Source organism: Haliotis cracherodii, unplaced genomic scaffold, assembly GCF_022045235.1.
Source record: "Haliotis cracherodii isolate W230 unplaced genomic scaffold, xgHalCrac1.p SCAF_29, whole genome shotgun sequence".
Classification (NCBI taxonomy): domain Eukaryota; kingdom Metazoa; phylum Mollusca; class Gastropoda; order Lepetellida; family Haliotidae; genus Haliotis; species Haliotis cracherodii.
This window is the reverse complement of record NW_027266285.1, coordinates 1,460,731-1,482,522: the sequence shown is the minus strand read 5'-3', so window position 1 is coordinate 1,482,522 and position 21,792 is coordinate 1,460,731. Positions and strand designations below refer to the sequence as shown.

The window sequence follows — 21,792 nt, the reverse complement described above, 5'->3', positions numbered from 1 at the left end:
TGCAGATAGTTAACGTTGAATACTTTCTATTTCTATCTCTATTGTGTTAAGCAGAATGGAAGACGTGTTAGGAGAAAGGGACGTTCAAGTTAAACACGCTTCTTGTAGAAAAAAAACTCGATTAAACAATCCCACAGTTAAAGGAGTTGGAGTTAAACCATTCACGTCTTCAGGAAACCATTTCTGGAACACCTCGTATTGGACACATATTCTATTTCATGCGTACGTAACCGTATATTACCCAACTGGATCCCCAGTATATGGGATTGTATATAATCATATATACTTTCTGTAATGATAATGATGTAAAATGCTTACTTCCTTCGGACACAAATGGTCTACTTGGAGGTTCAACTTCCTATAATGATTTCAGATGAGTAGGTTGCTGTATTGTAAACAATGTGCCACTCTGGAGCCGAAGGATGGCAGTCGTGTTTAGACATTAAGCTAACATTGCAGGGAATTACAGTGGGGAGACTATGACAGAATAGCTTAATTTTAGATAACAGGACAATGGATTTAACCCTCCAACAGACAATAGGATACAACTGTTAGAATGTACAGATATGACGCTAAAAGCAAGTTTCAAAGAGTGATGATGAATATGCATGATCACATTGCGTCTAGTTTCCATATTTACAAAGTCTGATGAAAATATCGAGTTATTCGGGTTAAAGGGTGTCTGTCCTGTTTGCTAGATATTAAATTCTCAGTTCCCTCATTCAGGCAGTGCCCCCCGAGAGTTCCTGAACTGAGCTACATTGAGCAGCTTACTGAGGCAATGTGAAAAGAAGATGACTCCAAATGCAGGATGAATTCATTGAAATTCGGACAGTGTTATCGTGGTCTGCTTATGGGGAAAGGTTATGAGTAAAATCCATTCCTTGATAATCGAGCCAGACCCTTATGGCCTTATTGTGAAGAGATGTGATTACTTCAGCGGTTCCATTGCATGAAAACTGCACCAAGAAGGAAATTACACGAAAATATTAATTTCGTCGGAAAAGGGTGAAAGCTTTCGTCTTGAAGCACGCAGTAACGACATCCCATCGAGTGTAATGTAGACAGAATGAGATATGGTCAGATAGGATGCCTGGCATTTAAAAGGCATTATTTGGAGTTATTTATTATCATTTCCTCCAGCCTTTCTCCACTTACACATAGTGTCAGGAATTGAAGTCCCTGACTGGAAAATGCATATTACTTTAAGAACCAAAAGGTAATGCATACTCATGCCCACGTCCCTCACAGATTGACAAGATCGTACCACTGGCTACGTACGTACACCCACATTTAAATCCAGGCAAAGCATTGTTAAATTCCATTGTTATCGTCAAATAACTTACGTCATGACACTTCAACCATTTATGTCCTATTCTAGGATGCGGATTCTATATGTTGTTAAATATGTGTGGAACTTGTACTCCTTTCTTTATGGTAAGATTCTTCCCGCTGAACGGACGGTCGGTGTTCAATCTTCGGCCGCGTCATACCAAGGAAGTTAAAAGATGGTACTTGTTGTTACCCGGCCTGGTGAACGGCATTAAGGGGGTAAAATGAGGACTGCTCGCAGAGGAGTCTGAGTGGGTTATCCAAGCTAAACTGACATATATAAACATCCTCACACACATGCCTGCACGTCGCCATACATTACACCCTATTTCACATCGCCTCTATCAGAATAGTCAACATGCATTCGAACATATACAATACACGTCCCCTTGCCTAAACTGATCTAACCATTGTGGTTGAAACGCGTATAGGATCCTAGGAGAAATAAATATGATTAAATGTTGTTTAACACTGCCTTGAAAGTATTTCAGTTATATCGCGGTGTTTTTTTTATTTTAAGGAAAAGCAGAAATGATGAAGGTCTGAGACGATTACCACTTTGGTGGGGGCAACGAACACAGGTTATTGTGCTGAAAAACCTAGAAATATAATCAGAGGGAATCTGAGCTTCGGGTCCACGATCATAGGTTCTGCCAAGCCTTATGGACTTTTTTATGAAAAATTACTGCGACCATATGTCATGGCACACCCACCTCTTTCTGGACGTAATTGTACAACGGCAATGCGTTGTTGTATCATTGAGCAATTACAGTTCTTCTTTTCATGTTCCTGTACTTCAAACATTGTGTCAGGAAGACCTTGTTGTTAAGTCTTTAAAAATTATCATCTTATTGACGTCATTGTTAAGCGCATATTCGTCCATATCACTCTCAATCCATGTTTTGTCGGTGTATATTAGATATCAGTCTTAGAAACAAACGATGAATCACACAATACCAAAACTTCATAACATATCCTTTGAGCATATATTGTTCCTGGTTAACACATTCCTGACAGCCTTTGCTGTGTATAAATCATGCATATTGGGGTCTCGCCCAAGAACTACTAAGAAAAGAAGGGGGTAAAATGAGACTACCTATAGAATAGTGGACTGCTCCAGTCGCCATCTGTACTCCGGCCACATATACATCGACGATGTCTAATGGGAGAAGTTATTTTCGATGTATTATTTGTTCTTATATTATTTATTTTCACAATAACCACAGAGAATACCTGATCGAGAAACCCGTTCGGGTATTTACAATAGCAGTACAAATGTTAATGGAAAAAGCAACAAAAGCAATGTTTGCATTATAAAAGAAAGCATGAAATATTAACTATTCCCCCGGGTCAGCTGTTAATTGTCTTGGATTAATGATTTGTTCAATGGTTAAATGAACTTGATATAAAATACATGTATGTTGCTTAGAGGTATTTGGATTTTCATTCATAAATTCATAACGACCTAACCTGAAAATTCATTCTAAACGAAGAAGAGAAAAGAAGTTCAAAATCAATTTAAATAGTTAACAGATGAATGAAGTCCAATACTTTTCCCACTTATATAAGTATGACGAGATGTGACGTTATGCCTATAACACTTCTAGGAATATCTTCCCACTCACAGCAAGTAATAATGCAATTAAATTGTTATTTTTGCCATAACATTCCAAGGAGTCGAGTTCTGCATGTGGACTTTTCATACAAATAAATTATTCATACGCGTGGCAATCAAAATAATCGATAGCTCGCCAGTCAAGCACATGATAGAGTGCCTCTGAACCTTGACGAAGGTAGAATTCCAATAGTTTGTTAAGAATTACTACTATTTGAAATGATTGAAGTAAAGTATGAACATACTCTTAATATGTAATGTGATTCGATACCCGACAGTATACAATTTAGACGTTTTTCTACCAAGGAATATTTCAGACATATGATCCCCCGTACTATGTAGTTTCAAATGCAACAAAATCCTTTCATGCCAGAATACAAACCGTTCAGTTGAAAGTAAACCATCAAGGATTTTTCTTTGTGGAGACCGCCTCCGTGTTCTTGTGGATCAATGTCCGACCAGAAGGCGTTAGGTCGGTGGTTCGATTCCCGGCCGCGTCACACCAAAAGACGTTGAAAGATGGTGTTACTTGTTGTTACACTGCCTGGCGCGCGGTTTTATGGGGATAAGACAAGGACTTCTCGGCAAAGTTGGGGATTCATGTTACTCTGCGGCATGCACGTGTCTGAACGTCGATAGATTAGTGCAATAATCTTGAACTCGACGCTAAACCCCATTTCACCTCACCTCTGTTTTGGAAGTTTTGCATTGGTTTCTCAGATGAAAAACATGCACAGAGTGAACACATGTGCAATTTGAATCATTGTATCAAAACTCAAATTGGAAGGAAGCAACGTTTCAATTGTTAACAGACAAGTCACGGGGGGTTGAAACACTTTCATCACGACCACATTCGGTTTACGTCACGAGGGTTGTAGATGATATTGAATGCTCTGTTTCTTTCACTTAAAAGATTGTTCTAAGGTATATCGCATAAAAGCACCCTTGAATATAAAGCATCTTTTCATTTAACGTGTCTAAGATATTTCTTTTTTAAGCGCATATTGCTTGAGCTATACAGTAGACTATAGACCATTCTTCTCATTGGTAGAGTGATCTTCACTCTACTTATCATTTAACATATACTCTGTGGTTTACATTCATTCGCTATATCCAACCCCACTCTGTAACCCACTCAAATCATTCTGACATAACAGCCTGTCGAGTGTGAAGCATCTGTCTACTTTTTGGTCACCAGACTCGCCATCCTCATACCATCCAATGGAACATGCTACACGTTATATGGGTAGGATAATCCAGTGGCGATGTATCTACTCTAATCAAGTGACGCATCAGGTGAAATGTATGCAAATGTGTGCATCTGGTTCTGCCAGTGAGCCTGATAAATCCATTTGTGATGCAGGATCAACGACCTTTGGTGTGTGGAATGGCAGTTTGACGTGCCGCCACCACCCCGAAGCCGCCATATGTGAGCAGCATAATGACGTGACAAAGATAATTAAAACACCTCCACAGCATAAGAAGACCCAGTTTTTTTGGCGAATTGCCTTTACCAAACCTGAATAGGTACTGGCACTGTTGAAATGCACTGCTTCATATCAAAGATTGTCTATGGTAACAAAATGATGCTAGGTCCTAACGTGATTAGTATCGTTGCTCTGGACGCAAAAGGCAAATAGTTTCTATCATGGATAATTTGTGTGTTGCATTGTCTAAGTGAGTATGCTCGTGGTGTCTTATGATCTTGCTATCAATAATTACTCCTGTAACACTTACAAGTATTCGTCAGTTCGGTATGTGTCTATCTGTCTATGGATGTTTTCATAATGATCTTGTTATGGTAAAAGTCTTGTTGTACAGCACAAATCTAAAACTGTTCAAGATAAATTACCCTACATGGAATAATTACTTTAATAATAGTTTTGGGGAAATTGTAATGATATGTATCAGATTTTCATATCTCAGTACCTCTTCACATGAATTAGCTCACTTTATTTGAAAAATGGAATGCTTTCTGTATTAAATCGTTCAGGAAATGCTGGCAAAGAATTGTAATGTAGTATCTGATTCGGTTCCTGTGACAATATGTGTGGAGTAAATTAATATTTTGAAAACAACCTGTTTCCTTTCTTGATTCAGTCAGTAATACATTCATTCCACCCCTTATGAGAAATCTGAGTATATGGTTACGGAAATTGGACACAAACGAAACAGTATTAAGGATGATTGAAGCACGTTTGCAAAGGGTGTTGTTTATTTTCACATGAACTAATCAATACCCTTTCCAGAAACCTTGTTACAGCAATAATTCTCTGTGGATTATAATACAGCAATTTTCTTATTAGTTGATTTGATTCCTCGCCCCATGGTCGTCGTATCACCGCTCCCCATAGAGGCACGGTCTGCTTTACGTATCTCTACTGAGTAGAGAGCGGTGTCATTAGTTCGATTAGAGTTTCCTCCCTTGCACTGTAAACGCCGGCTGCAGCATTGGCGAGAAGCCTGATGTTTGCTTTCGTGTTTGGCCTTATTGTATTTCGCCCGTACGGATAGCATACGCTGTGCGACATATCAAAACAGGCACTTTTCTCTGTGGGTTACAAATCCCACAAGAGTTGTACGGTAATTGCACACGAATAACTGTTTATTTCCAATGTAAAGTATTTATGATAGCTGCTTTCGCAAAAAAAAACATTACAACACTAAGACTGATGCACAAACATACACTATACATTATGCACAATTTAAAAATATACTTCAATTGGCCATATTGTTTAAATGTGGAATTACTTTTGGAACGACATACAGTTTTTTTAATTAATGTCATGCATTTTATTGAGGCAGATAATTCATTATGAAATAACGCGAAAAGGTTAGCACATACATGTTCACTTTGTAAAGCCTAAAAAGTACTTTAACTTTTATTTCAATGCTCATCGTCATTTATATAAGACTCGTAAACACAATAATTATTACTCTTCTGGGGAATGCTCAAATGACAGAGACAACAAAACCCGGCTAAAACGCGCTCCAAATTATAGTATACGGTTTATTCGCTTAGGAATACTGTGGGCTTCTCGTTAGTGCTGTCAATTCAATTTCGACCGGTATATCACATTTCGTCTCGTATTGTCACATATTTCAACTGAAATTGACCACTATGCATTGCAATGTATCAACGTAATGACAGAATCAATACAATAGCGCGATGTGATTCGATGCTTGTTTTTCTACCACGTAAATCACAACCTGGTGATGTATGTTTCAACTGACCTGTAATCAGTGTCATTTCTAGACAAGGTCAATTTATTCTCAGTATTCAAAGCGAGGGTCACCATTACTCATCCATTACTAACTAAGGATGCCATAGCATCTTCCACCAACGAAGATGGAATTCATGATCGTATCCCAGACTATTTATCTCCGTATACTTGCTTGCTTTCCTTTCATAAGGCCACATAACACACAGAAAATTTAAACGAAATTGTACCACGGATATTAGCTCATCTTAAGTATCAGAATCGCCTGAGCGCCAAAACAACAGAAATTAAATATTGCTGCTCGATGAACAGAAAAAAATCTATAAATGTAAGTATCATGTTGCAGGCTAGACAATTCCCATAACAACAATAAGAATATATCCCCTATCCCATATAACGTGAGTTTCAAAGCTAATTATTCTATTATAGCGGTATCGAGGAACAATATCTTTAAGATTGATGGAAATTAAGGAAAGAACGGAATGGACACGTCTCCCCGTGAAAGCAGTAAACTCCGCCTTATCTGAATCCTGTCTTCCTGGCCAGAATGAGGGGAAGTTTCAACCAGGCTTAATACAAAAGCAGGTAGCTGGTATTTGAGGGCGATATTGGCACATCAATTCATCCAACGAGATCAACCATTCTCATTTAGTGGTCAGGAGTGACCATCTCGAAGCAAGACCACGGGTCATTCCTGTTTGAGTCGAGGCAAGCATTAACCTTAAACCCCAACTCTATCCCTCTTCTCTTGGACTGGAATTCAATATGGTTTGCAATTAACGGTCAGCTGGCTAAAGCCATGACCAGTTCGAGTCTGAGATTAAAGCACGGGTCAATAAAAGTGGTCAAAGGTCCGTTGAGAAGATGCTGACTTGACATCATCAAAAGTCAGACAGGAATGCGGATTGATTGAAGTCTTTGAAATAGCCTTGTGTATAGTGCCTGTTCTTTATGATGTTCAGAATATATATCAGAAGAAAGGAAATGTTCCCGTTTGGTCTCATAACTTGAAGATATAGTTAATTTCTACTTGCATTATATTTGCTTTCTAAATAGAAACATAACTACATAAATATATGAATAGAAGCATATATATGCGCATCATTAAAAATAACATTCAGCGTTATTACAAAGTTATATTGTATTAATACCCCGTTTTTACTATAGATTAAGTGTAGGCATACCAAAGATCGCGTCTCCCATATTGGCGTAGGTGGGTTGGTATGATATATTATCTATGGTGTTTCTGTGGAGCCTGCAGTTAAATGCGTTTTACAGATTACATGCAAGGAGGCTTACCTCGCACTGTGAGAACGCCCATATACACATGACATTCGTGCCTGAACTCATCAGACTTTTAATTATTCCCTCCACAAAAGTCACCGCTAGGGCACCTGCATCTGTTGCGAGTATAAGACTCCAGGATGCAATCAGAAAAGCCATGGAGTTCTATCATTGTAATCAACAGTGACACTGATGTGAACACAGTCACACGCATTGCAGATTAATTATGTATCATTATCTGAACTGATTAGAGAAACAACAATATAACAGATAACGTCACAGGAGACCGATGATAATGATTGTTTTTACGCAACCGAAACATAAGAGCCTTTCTTTTTAATCGATCATAGCAATGGAGTGCACCAGTATTGATTCACTATTAACTCCAACAACTATACTTGAAGGTAGGATGCGTTGATTTAATTTTATGCCTAAAGTATAATGTATGCAGTTTCATGGTTGTCATTACTCAATAGTCTTCAGAGGGATATTACATTTCTTCCAAGACATTTCGTTTGGATGCAAATTAAATATGAAGGCAGACGGTAAAAATACCATGGCATTATAGGTCTGAATCGCGGGATAGCAGAAAGAGTTAATAAATTTGGATCTGGTAGTCGTGATGCGAAGTCTGTATGAGTGTGCCACTAGATCATTCTAGTCTTTTTTAATAACCCAGTGTTAACATTTTGTAACTGACGCATTGTTTTGTTCATTTAAATATATGAAAGATATTCCTAACATTTCAAAGCACAAATAGTACTAATGTGGGGCCCCAAAAAGGACATTTGAGACGATAAATACCTTGCAATCATCGTTTTTTTTGTGAAATTGTGTCATGTGAAAGACTTTATCCAAGTATCGAAAATGTGTTTTGACAAGTCCGTGTCCTTCACGAATCGTTACATTGCATTATGTAAGCTCGATAATCAACAGCCCTAGAAATTAAGCTCAGCACTGGCATTGCACGTGTATGACTTAGGGGTTAAACAGGAAATCAATACGTATGGAAAACCAATACAAAGACATCCATCAATAATTCAGTGCAATATCCTCCGCATGGCATCACATCATTGTTTCTCTCTCCTTTACGATTGTTTTGCGCGAAGCAACCCCAACACAACGTTGTTTGCTGAATTAAGGCCTGTGGTAGGTGCAAGCTAATTTATGCAGTTTTATTCACAGTAAATAAAGCACGGTGTGTAAGTTGCCAGGGAGCTTTGGAATTTGTGATAACCACGTAGAAGCCCTAGGGATTTGAGTGGGCTTGCTTGGGTACGGAATCATGTTTAATGTACGTTGGTGATTAGTACTTCTCTTGCATGAAGAATTAGTTTGGTTCCTTGCCTCCCGTTGAGCATCGCTTCTTTCAATGGTTAGTCTGTCTTAGGTCGGGGTCTATCTTACTTGGATTAATTGGAAGCTGTCTCTTTGAAATATTGTGCAGTCGGTCCCTGTAGGATATTGATCATCTATGCAAATCGGAACCTCTGATATTTGGGAAAACATAACAGTGTGTCTGTTTCTGCCGGAAGTGGTAAAGCTGGATTATGCAATGACGAAAGTTGTTCGATTGACATGTTTTGCGGTGTGTTCCTCCGCTTGGAAGGTTCAGGCTATCACTGTTTCCATTTTGTGATCTTGTGCATTAACCTCTGCCTTGTGAAATGGCGGATAGGCAACCGAGGCCCATTAGGCTGTTAAGTGATCAGAACTGATTTTGACTTTGTTGGACTAGTGCCAAGGGATCTGGAACCAAATTTCATCCCTCGCTTCATGATACTTTATTTCCCACCATCGTCATTAGAGTCCCAACATCCACTTCTCAAAGATGCTCATTGTTTTCAGGACTATCGTTCACGGCTTCTGCAATTGAGGACATCATCTTCAGTGAACATTGTGTTTTTTATCTCGGCTAGGGCATGCCCCTGACTGTTACCTTCAGTGCATGTGTGTGACATTGCCGTGAAGCCCAATTATTGTATCACGTGATACTGTGTCGCCACTGGCAACCACCCGAGATGTACATGTATCGTCGACGACGGAGTTCCCTCCTCTTGGCGAGCTCGGCCCCCACAAGGGGGTTTGACAAACTTCCAGACCAGCCTAGTGCAGTAGGGGAGATTGCACACCAACAGTAAGCTGAGCAACTTGTCTCCAGTAATGGTAGTCTCCTTTAATCAGTTTAAGAACACACGTTTTGCTATCGGATATATTTAATAAAATAAATAAGAAAAGAAGCCATGTCATGTCATGTCATGAATTGATCTCTCTAATGTAATGTTGTTGTATCAAAATTTACAATATTAAGTGTATGATACATGTAACATTAATACAGAAGTAAATCTTGCTTTACATTAAGCAAATGCATTACAACATTCAATATCATTCAGTAATGAACTGTTAAAAGTTATTTGTACTGAAAACGTGTTTTCTTGAGCATAGGAAGAACCCCCTTGTAGTGTTTTTCTTCGGTTCCAGAAACTTTTCCTGGTCTTTTCCCCTTTCCCATTTTTGTGTCAGCACATTTAGAGAGGTTTGTGAACCCACCAACACGTTCATGGCTGGAGCAGATTCGTCTGCAGCAGATGTTATATCCTTCGGTACGTGTAGGTGCTGTTTGATCCTGCTTAGAAACTGGCTTCCGCTTTTCCCATTCCCACAATTCGTTTGGCTCATAGCTGCTTCCGGTTGTTTTGTCGTATATGTTACTGCATTACAGCAGGATGTATCTTACATTGCGCTTGCGACTGTAACTAACGGCTTTTTCTTCATTTGTGTACAGGTAACGTTGTAATGTTTATCAAATGCTTGTTAACACTTAATATTCTGTATGGTCCTATATCTTATGACATCAAGATGTATGTACTCATAAGTTATCATATCATGATATTAAGAACGTATGTATGTACATTTTAAAACTATTAACGAATTTGCAAATCACATAGCGCTGATGTACAGCTAATGTCAATCCATGTATCTATGAGAGACACGACCGTCTGCTATTATGTTGATTGATCAAGTTCCTACCAACAGAATCATTCATTAAGATAATGTAAATGTGCTTGCCTTTCTTTTCTGTATTCCCTACCTCGCATGCTTGTTTTGACACTAGCAAAACCGTTTATGTGTGTGTGTGTTGTGAATATGCTTCGAGTCCATTTCATATTTATATCTTTCAAGACTGAGCTTTTGAAAGGTATGTGGATTTGCAGCACAACGAGCAACTAAATCTCATTTCATCAAATTCACATATTCACATACTACCAGTGTGATCGATACAGGGTTGTTCTAAAATACAACTGCTCTAAGACGACAGAGATAATATTCAAGACATTCCAAGATTGGACGCAGAGGGACAAGGTTCTCGTCGATCAAAGAAAAAGGCATCATTGCGTATATATACAATATTGACAAAAACAACGACAATGGTGTTCAATGCTAGTTTTTTTAGGAGTATAACACTTACAAACCTATTTAATCTCTAAAGGTATTAAGATAGAGAATCCCGGTTCGACCCGATTGTGTCTAGGCTTGTCATCACCATAGCCGTGCATGTGGGTTTCACCAAAGTGGATAACGTCTAAGACTTGCAGCACTTCGGGCTTTCCTCCCACATTAAGCTGATATAACTGGAATACTGTTCAAAGCGGCGTTAAACACAACTCACTCACACACTCATTTGAGATAAAGAGAAGATAATTGTTTAAATGCTTATTCTTAACAAGGCCAGACGTAATAGAATCGACGAAAAATAGGAATAGAAGTAACATTATGCAGGACGCGCAAATTATCTTCACAAGCCCGACTAAAAAGCATCTGCAAAAAGGGGTTAGAGGTATGGATGGTTTCAATGTCACATGTGATTGTTGTCACCATTCGAGTAGGCTACGATCACCTTTTCGCGAACACATAATCGTAATTTGATACGACATAGTTTGAATCGTAGAATGGACTCTGCTTTAAGTGGAGATTTCTTATGATTATGGAAATAATTTTTGTCGCTTTTGTTATTATTAGCAATTTGAAAACAAACTGTTTTTAATTAATATCAAGACTTACATGAGGAAAATTGCAATAAACGTCTTTTAAGCATACCCAACACCGGGATCCTTGCTGAAAACGAAGAGGACACCAAACTTTAGCGAAGTATTTTGTATGCATGTGTGATGAATAATACGGCTGTTTCGTAATTAATGATCAATACAAGTGTGTGTTACTTAGTATGTGCGACGATTACCAAGACTTATTGTATTGCAGTCTTTCCATCACGCTATATTACAGGCATGCGATGGACATTTACAAGCAAGGGGCGTTTTCACAGGATATGAAGCGTACAAAGGGGTAGCATAAACATTCAGACATTGATTGCCATTAGGACGTATTCCCCATGACAAACACACTCTGACAGGATTGTCCCTCCCATGTCACGTGTCTCTCCCAGATCATTACAAAATATCCTGGGTTCTCTGATGTATATCTTAATCTGCACCTATCAATTGCAATCTATTTCCAATTTGTCAAACCATCGAGATATTAACAGGCTGGGGTACAAGCCACCAAGCGAAATCTCTACCATCATTTCATAATTCATATCAAGATGCTGATGCCCCAGGTCGGTCTTCATTAACGCGCGATGTCGTTGTTTCATCCTTCGTTCCAGTGACATTTCATTTGGTCCGAGATAGCTACTATATAGCACGGTAATAAGCATATCATGCTGATTCCAGTCCTTACTATTGACAACTGACCTCCAGTCTATCAGAAAAGAAGACAGTAATAAGAAGGGGCCGCTCTTCAATAAGGATAAAACCCACGCCTGAATAATTTGCTATGACTCTGAAGATGAAATATCAATACGTACTTTTCTCTATTGGAATTTCTGACCTGAACTTATCTTGTCCTGGGATCACCTTCTCAACACAGTTAACACAAACCACCAATGTAGAAATATATGAATAATGCATTAATCTGTGAATCTGCGTTTAACGTTTTCGCTATCAATCATAATTTTCTTTTTTCTTTTGAGAATTGATTTGGTATTAATGCTACCGAAACCAGTTATTTTATACTATTTGTGAATATTGTGAGATAAATTTCAGTTAAGTATGAAATATACAATTAACATGTACAGCATAATTGTTTAGGTATCTTGCGCTGGGACTGTAGTTGCTATTTACCTGAGGCTCATTGCGATTCATTTTCAATAGTGTTAGGTTGCAGATGGTACCAGTAAGTTAAATGTTCCTTCAGTTTGGATTGCAAATGAACCACGCAAGGGAATAAATTGCATTTTAAATGTGACACTGTCACACCTTGCTCTTAAGTAGATTGACAGAGTGTTATGAATTTATATATCAGTGTAAAAGATTTAAGCAAAAATCTCTCTAATTTGGTCAACCTGTCAATTATTTTCGTGTCACTTAGAATGAGCACATGTTGAACTGTCTTGTTAAATGTTCCTATCAAGTTAAACAGCTGACGATCGGAAGGTACCGTTATTTTCATTGCTTCAGTGTCTAAAAATTCCATGAACGTAATGACAGGCCCAAAACATAAAATTGACGGTTGAAGTTGAGTTTGTTTGATTGCTTGCACATACAACTTCCGGCGTTGTCAAGAAATGTCAAAACGTGATTGGATGCTCATATTTATATTTTCGCAAGTTGTGATGTTCTTCTGAAACAAAAAAAGGATATTTTTTAAATAATGCAAATCAAAAGTACGACAGTTGTGTTATATGATGAGTACATGCATATGCACTGGAAGATAATTTTAAATGCCTTTTCATTAACTTTCAATGACTTCAAAAACTGTACCATTGCTATAAAGGAGGAACGCATCATAATTATGGTTCTCAAAGTTGAACACACATAAATCCGTTGAATTCATTTTAACAGATTTCTTTTGTCTTATGCCTTGTAAATGCATCTGTACAGATGATAGCTGAAAGGTATTTTGCTTTATCGAATAGAATTTCCAAATAACATTTCAAAAGAACAATCGTAGCGTAAATAAATAATTATCGCGTTAGCACATTAAGAGAAACCGAACTTCTTATAGTGCTGGACTTCAAAGAAACTAATTTGATCGTATTCGAGCTCGAGGCAAAGCTACGGCAGGTTTTAACAAGATCGATGGTGCGTTTAATTCCAAGTTGAAAATTTTAAAAGAAGAATATGCCCGAACCAAACAAAATCCGGCATTTTAGTTATGACGTCATATATTCACTACGGGATACGTGATCCTTACACTACGTCACCGGATATGAGTTCTTGTCACATCATTCTCGTTTTAACCGAACAGGAAGTGATTAGTGTATGTGACAGAGCTGTTCTCATTGAAGTTAGTTACGGTTGTAATGTGCATGGTAGAACGTTTTTTCCCTGAAGTCTTTTGATTTCCTCACTTTTAGCATCCTCATCCTGCCTTTGTTCTTGAAGATTGTAAGCAACCTGCCTAAGTTACAACAATAAAAGATCACAAGCTGCTGAACTGTTATTCAAGGGGACACAACTGCGTTAAATGAAATCCATTGCCATGCCCAAGGTGGTGATGACTTTCAATGTATACAGCTGTATGGTCACGCAAAATAGTCAATAGAAAATCCTCAAACAAAGGTTTCTACATTCTGCCTTCTTGTGCACAATGGCATTAATTCCTTCTCAGTTACCAAGGACATATATGGTTCTTCATAAAAGTCATTGACAAGACTTAATGTCAGTCAGCTATCCGTGGGAAGAGACTGAAGTGTCTGTCACGAGTAGGGTCTTAAATACTGGACTTGCTTCTAGTTTTGTAGGAATCTGCTTAATTGGTCATGCAATTAGCTTGATCTGGTGATTGGAATATCGGTCGGTGTAGAGATGGGTCAGTCATTGGAAGAACATATTTGGCATGACATTTATCACGTTCAACACAGCTGTTGTGGACCCACTTAATTCTAAGCGGAGAATAGTGAAGGCGTAATGATCATATTTATATTGTAGCATGCTGAATATCACGCACGATTCACGACGTTGGATAAGAAACGGTTGTTTCAAGTGACAATCCTCTGTACGACCTACGAGAAGGAACATTGTCGAGTTCTTGTCCAAGGTGTGTCCAGAAGAAGGCCTTGCGGGGGACACAGCCGATCAGTGGTTTTGGAGGGAATGATGTAATTCGGTCAGCTTTGTAATGATCTTGTTGAACTGTATAACCACGGAATAGCTTTCATCAACAGTTTCATCAATCAAACGTTCTTTACAATGAGATACGTCAGGTAACGTAAAAATGTCGTTCTTGTAGTCAAGGCATGTGTTTATTAAAATATCATTTCATATTTGAAAACAAAAATCACTAACGATATTCAATGATGATATGATCCTTCTTTTTGACGTGGGATAAAATTGATCTTTTTTATAACCCTGACATGTATGTGTAGAATTCAGTGTTCAAATATTTTCCATCACACCTTCGTCCCTGAAATCGGGATTCCTTCTAACGGAAATCAACAACCATTTTGATTAGTTTGCCGTTATTGATGTTATGGTGACGTCACAAACCTCAAACGTCCTCATCATATGGGACAGGGCCGTGGGATTGCTGAATTCTTCCTAAAAGTAAACGGAAGAATTGTGGACATCAATACTAAACCCCTAATACCACCCCAGCAGACATGTTCTTCCAACTGTTGTTTGGCCACACTTCTGACGCTGCACTTGATATTTTTAGCCAGTGATAAGAAGCCCGTGTGATTGATGTGGGGGTCAGATGTTCCAGATTCGGTCAAGTGGTACCTTGTTTTTTCTCGCTTTTGTCTGAGCTCTTGTAGTTTGAGAAGTAGCTTATCTTACTAAAACGCGACAGAGTGATGCGTCCACGAATCCCTTTACTTGTTCCTGGCAATTACAAGCCTGGAGTGGTTTTTGGCGTTCGATAGCTTCCAACGATGTTTGCGTAACACAATTTGATAGAAAAAGATTTCATTTGATTTTCCTATATCTAACCGGCGACATATAGCTAAGATGGTTCTTAGATTTAGCTAGCAAATCAAAGTGTACGTCTACGACAGAAAATCTTTGAGCGAAATCTGATGTTTACTAGTCCATACGTGATATTCCTCAGCAAAAGGAGTAATAAAATGGTTTGAAGTGTTGAATGATATATAACATTTTCTATACATATAATGGGAGTTTGGCATTATGATGAATAACACTGAAATCAAATGCCCACATTTTAGTATATTTTTGGCAGTTATATTGCTGCCTTTACACGTTTCAATACAATGTTCTGAAAACAAAGAAGTATTTCTTTGAATATCGCGTTCAGATTTCTATGTTCATCTTTCCATTTCTTAATCATATATCTATGTTTTTATGCCTTAGAATGAAAATCGGTTATCTCTTAACAAACAGTAAACAGTAATTAGTTTCTTCCCTCTAATTTCTCTTATGTTTAATCATCAAATACTGTATCACATTGCCGCAAATTATTTGTTGAGCTTATTTCATCTCTGAACATATGTCACACTTTCAATGTTTTCCTGTGGTATTTAACTTTGTTACACATGTCCTCCGTGGCACGTGGCAAAACTGAGCAGCACGAAATTTGATACTGCACACTGATTGAGGGCGGACTATCCTCTGTTACTAGATTACGAAGGGGCACTGGCTAGGATTGGCATGAATTAAACATATATCCGCCATTATTCTGTCTGGGCCGGCTATGGTCAGTCAGTTGAAAGAAGCAATCAGTTCTCGTATTTTGAAGTGGACAAGACATAGGCACTAGTGTAGTCAATGTGTTTCACGTAAATTGCCTTGATTCGTCATTGAAGAATGATCGGTATGATAAAGTGAGCAATACATTGATTGACATAAACTGATGTAACAAAGTGATGTGTTTTGTTTCATATTTATTTTCTAATTGATATGTACAAGACGTGTAGAAATGTCGATATAAATTTATACGACTTTGATTAAGGGTAATAAAATGCATTGTTATTCACAAAGGAATGCAATTTTGTAATTTTGGAAATGTTCATCAGCCCAAACATGTATACCATTTACATATACTACCCACGCTACCAACATGGGTGTGGTGATGTATGTATTCTTCAAAACGTAGCCACGAGTGTTTCTGACATCTGTTTGAGAAAGTCACATGTCATTTGGGGTTGATGTTGTCGATGTAGTGTGTGTCCCATCTTCCCAATTGGTGAGATCATTGTTCTAGTTAAGGTCCATTAACTGATTAGGTGGGAATTATCCACAGTGGACAGATGAATAAACAGATGCCCTTTATTAGGCCAACTGAATCATATATTTGGAATTATCTCTTATCCCGGCAGTTGGTAGGTGTCCTTTTTTAAGAACGATATCTTTGGAAATGCTGTGTCTTATGTTGGCAGTTGAAGAAACGTGTTCGGTGTAAGGTCCACGAAATGAAAATACTCGAATCATTTGTCCTATGTTGGCAGTTGAACAAAATACGCCATGTTTGAGTCCCATTTTGGCTGTTGCACAGTTTATCTGTCATATGTCCATAAGATGGTACGGTGGGAAATGATAAGGTAGGAATCATATGTTCACAGAAGAGTAAGCAGTTCTAGGTCCAGGTTTCATGGGACTTCCAAAAATATACTGCAAAAGAGACGGTTTTAAGTTGATCAGGCAGTGGTTTTGTAGAGGGTACGACTAATTGACTCATGTTTTGTTCAAAACAAAGAATTAGCTGGGGATGTCCACAGCTTATATGCATTAACAACGTTCATGATGATCTATCGTGAACGTTTGAATTGAGCAAACGGTTTTCATGTGTAAAGTCAATAGAATGATGGCGATTATGAGGTTCCTGAGATTGCACCATTCTCTTTTATATGACCCCTTGAATGCGCCATAGACTGTAAAGCTCCTTCCCACGTTGATAGGAGTGCATGTCTACACGAGGCTAATTTTTAACACCGTCAAAGACATCCAGAAATGGATCCTCTGGCAGTGCCTCAATATGTTTATTAAATAATGTATCTTTAATAAATGCGTGTTGATGACACATATCAGTGAAACAAACACGTCCCTTTGAAGACAAGGGATATAAGATGGGACCACTTAATGATTACGCCACTTAATTAAGATTGCAGTGGCGTCCCGAAACAAGTGATGAAGCCATGTGTCACCGTAAGCAACAACAGATTAAAATGGTAGAATTTAAAATCAAATCGCTGAATCGAATATTACTGAAACAGACGATGAATAATTAGAAGTTGTTATCAATACCAATTATTCGCAGTGAAACATAGATAACAAAAATGCGACCTGGCAAAATAGTTGATAAATGTTTATATGATAATGTTTATGAAGACCATAATTCAGATATGTTATATAAAAATTCAAGATGTATTTCCACATTGGGAAATATATCAATTTTACATACATGAATGCATTTTGCAACTAATTTAGCATTAAATTTAGCTCTGCGAAGTTTAACAAAGCTCTCTTTTCTTCTTTATTTCTATACTGAAACACATACGACTTTTAATAAAACCCGAACATGTGTAAATGAATTGGATAACTATTGTAAATATCATATCCGTTCCTCCTACATGTACATTAAAAGTAGAATAGATTTTGCTACCGGAATGTTCAAACGCCGTTTACCTGTTTCAACATACATAATTAGCACCGTAGCACCGTAGCACCGTAGCACCGTACACTCATGTAGAAGCTAAATTTAAGAAAATTGGTTCCAGTTAATTTCTGATCAGTCCGAATTGGCCAAACGATTGCGTCAAGTCAAATGGATCAATTTCGGTGACAAGTGATCATGCTTTTTGTTGAAATTTACCATTCTCAAGGGACGTATAAAGTGACTCAATTGCCGGCATACCGATACGATGGAATTGATCGAAACACCGGTGGTTACGATCGCTTACGACCAAAACTGGCAAAAAACGCTGTTTTATCGAAGTGAAAAAGGCTCGGGGACTGTTTATTTAAAGTCAAACACAGACAGATTGGTATTTGCGAGACACCTCCATTTTCCGGGCAATCAGTGCCCGTGTGTTATATTCATGCCTAGAGCTATTTATGCCGCAGAATCGTGTATGTTTATAAGAGGTAAGACGGGAACCAGCTTATTCATAGTGAGTAGACATTTGACTAAGTGTGGAATCCCTTATTCAATAAGTAAATGTTAAATATTTTAAAATATGTGTTTTAATTATTTTACGTAAATATCAAACAGCACCAGAGAATAGTCTGCCCCGATTATCTGCCGAAACAGATCCCATTGCTCATAAAAGTAAAAATAGTGGTGGCAATGATATGAATGTTTTACTGAAAATCAGTGATGACACCAACTTGACAAATAATTTGAATTCAAAGATGTTGTCTTAGAAAATATGCTCGCTTTCGTTCTTTTCCAATATCCTCACAACGAAGAAAGTCATTGGGTAAAACGGTAACGTATTTTTAAATTCCATCCCACGGAATACAGTATATTTCCATCCTAATATGGTTACGCGCAGTGACGCATCGCACTAACATTGATCATGTTACTTAAAAAAGATGAGCTGCATTGTTTAATGGCTGTGACGTAGAAAGTGGAAAAGTTTTCCTTATCTTAAGATAACATTCCTCACATTTCGAGACAGCGATATGGTTACAGTGAACAATCCCACTCGTGTAAGCATACCTGTTCACAGAGCGCCTCATTAAGTGCGCAAATGTCCTGCGTACGCCATCACTAAATGACTGAGACAATGTATTTCGCTGCTAGTTATGTAACCACAGCAACTGTAAATAATGTAAATGAGGGTTCGTATGGGTATTCCTGTGAACATATTTGTATAAGTAGTATTTTAGAATCACATTTAGTATGTGTCTCAGTGTGTAATATACCCGTTTTGCAGCCTACGGGTAACTTCTCGATTATCTTTAACACGTAGTATGTATAAGCATTCACACGTAGTATGTATATCAGTCTGATCTACATTTTTGTTGGGTGTATGATGCCACATGAACCCCCTCTTTGCAGAAAATATAACAAAACGGATTATTGTTATATGATAGGTTAAAAGACAAAATGGACAGTCAGTATAATTCAATCATTTACAAAATGTTCTTCTGGCAATATTATGATCTTCCTGATCATGTAGGATGTGCCCATGTAGGGATAGAAGTGTTCTTATATCTTAATTGAATTAGTCCAATGTAAATCAATTATCATTTTAACATTACAAAAACATATTTAACGTAGAAGCTTTTGACTATTCTTAAGCACCATGCTGTCTGACATGATGGTGTGTGAGCAACACAACACCTTAATACCCTTATCTAACTCCACTAAATCACAAAACATACCAACCTTTAAACAAAATCAGCCTACTCCAGGCAAAAATATTAAATGTTCTGTAAATGTTCATATGCGCATGTGTCTTGTTCTGAAAAAATGTTACAGTTGCGTCGGGTGTGTTTCCTCACCACACAGAATCCCCGGAATCGAATTTGAAATGTGTACTGAGTGAAGAGGCCATTCTCGGTGTCCGGAATATACTGTAAAGCGGCTTTAAAATTTGAGTCAGTCAGTTTGACACTGGCTGAAATTCTCAGATCATACTTTTTTCCGTAATCATTCACAGTAATAATAATAATAATAATAATAATAATTACTTTCGAAATATGTTATTTTTTATGATTTTACAAACTGCATATCAGTTATTTGTGCGTACATATTTGTCTGAAGTGTGTGGCTACTAAGCGTGATGTTCGTCCACATGTCTAGACATCTGTGAGCACGTTCCTTCCTTTGTGAAAACGCCAACTTCCACGTCAGAACCACTTCTTGCTTTATTTGAACTCACTTAACACTTGCTGAGGGTAATACCCAAAATCTATCTGTAAAGCTGAATATGAAAAGGACCTGTCTCCAAAGGAACAAACTCTCATCCACATAACGCGATCTAAATAGCGTCTTCTTTTAAATGTTTTCCGAAGCAGTGTATTCAAAGACGGGTGGATTCTCAGAGTTTGTTATCAGCGTCTGTCACTCAGGTTGAAATGCGGAAATGTACGGAAGTGGCTAGCCCATGTTTGCTTAACAATGGTTCGGCAAATAGTAACCCGCATTCCAACGACAAAAGTCTTTAGGGGGGACCTCGTTCTCTTTGATACAATTTACTTTGTGGAATATTCGAATTTTCGTCCCAAGCAGAAACGTAATTCAATTGGACCAGGCGGGGTATAGATCTGCGCTGATTGCCATATAAACGATGGTCGCTGTGTAAATAATGTAGAAAATACTCAATGAGCCCCTGCCTGAAAATCCAAAATGGCGCCCATAGAACTCACTAAGAGTTTCCACAAGTCAATTCCATTAGTAAGGATTTGAATTCGGCGTTTTTGAATCTTAAATCCCAGACGATAGGCAATGACGTCAGCTGGGTCTTCCGCAATATCCCAACCGCCCCACGCACGCTCCGTTGCCGCTTCCGGTGACAGCGGCAGACTACGCAAAGCCGCCATCTTTATTCTGAGATCTTCTGGAATTAGCGCTTAAATATCGTTACTATAGTAACAGTTGAAAGCTCTGGCAATGTGGGAGGTCGGCCATAATTACCTAGTGGGGAAATGTCGCGGCTTTGCGGACAAATTAAATTTTCATATCTGTCAAGCTGGATGGTGGTATTGATTAGTTTAGAGTTCGATGAAGTGTGGCTGAAACTTTGACAAGAAGATTCGTTTACAAGGACGTATTGAAAGAATATGTCCATGAACTGTCAACATGTTATTTTTGTCTAATTCTCTCCATGCTGCATTGATTGATTGCCTTAATGAGCAAGCATTCCTTTAGAACTGCAAAGAATTGACGCTTTACATATGTAGCAGGAGCAGAAGGGAAATGCTGACATTTGATCGTTTTTTCCGTGGGAGGAATATTTTTCAATGAAAGATAGATGAATGAAACATATTTCCTTGACTGTCGATAAAGGAACTCCAACCCGGAGGATATAGCTTTCTTCCATTGCCTCTCGTGACCCTGCCATAATGGACGAACATTGTCGATCCGAGCTTTAATTAACACGGAGCTATTTGCATTACTACGGGCAGTCGATTTTATAACGGAACGATTCGTTTCCTCCAAGTAGAGCTTATAACGTGCGGGTCATCTAATTGAACCACACACACAAAACTCGGAGATTTTTTCCCCTACCGGCTAGCTATCATCCGAGATCGCCCATACAGTGTTTACCGCTGCATTGTTCAAGAATCGCCCAAGCCTTTACCGGTACTGTACCATCGGCTTGCCTAGCACATGGCCTAAGCTTCTTATGAGACGCTCCGGTCGTATTCCCTTGGT

The 21,792-nt window shown here is 38.3% G+C and overlaps 1 protein-coding gene across 5 annotated transcripts in view; it reads left to right on the top strand.

Moving 5' to 3' along the window:
- The window catches only part of LOC139473446 (innexin unc-9-like), a 113,372-nt gene that overhangs the window by 35,285 nt on the left and 56,295 nt on the right, over window positions 1-21,792 (top strand). Inside the window, exon 2 of one of the 5 annotated variants that reach the window (XM_071256017.1) lies at window positions 9,301-9,589. The exons of 3 other annotated variants lie outside the window; for them this stretch is intronic. In XM_071256017.1, the coding sequence (XP_071112118.1) occupies window positions 9,474-9,589 (116 nt within the window). In that variant the 5' untranslated portion in view covers window positions 9,301-9,473. Of the gene's footprint in view, window positions 1-9,300; window positions 9,590-14,647; window positions 14,717-21,792 lie in introns of those variants that run through there. One more of the 5 variants, XM_071256025.1, reaches the window with a different exon arrangement.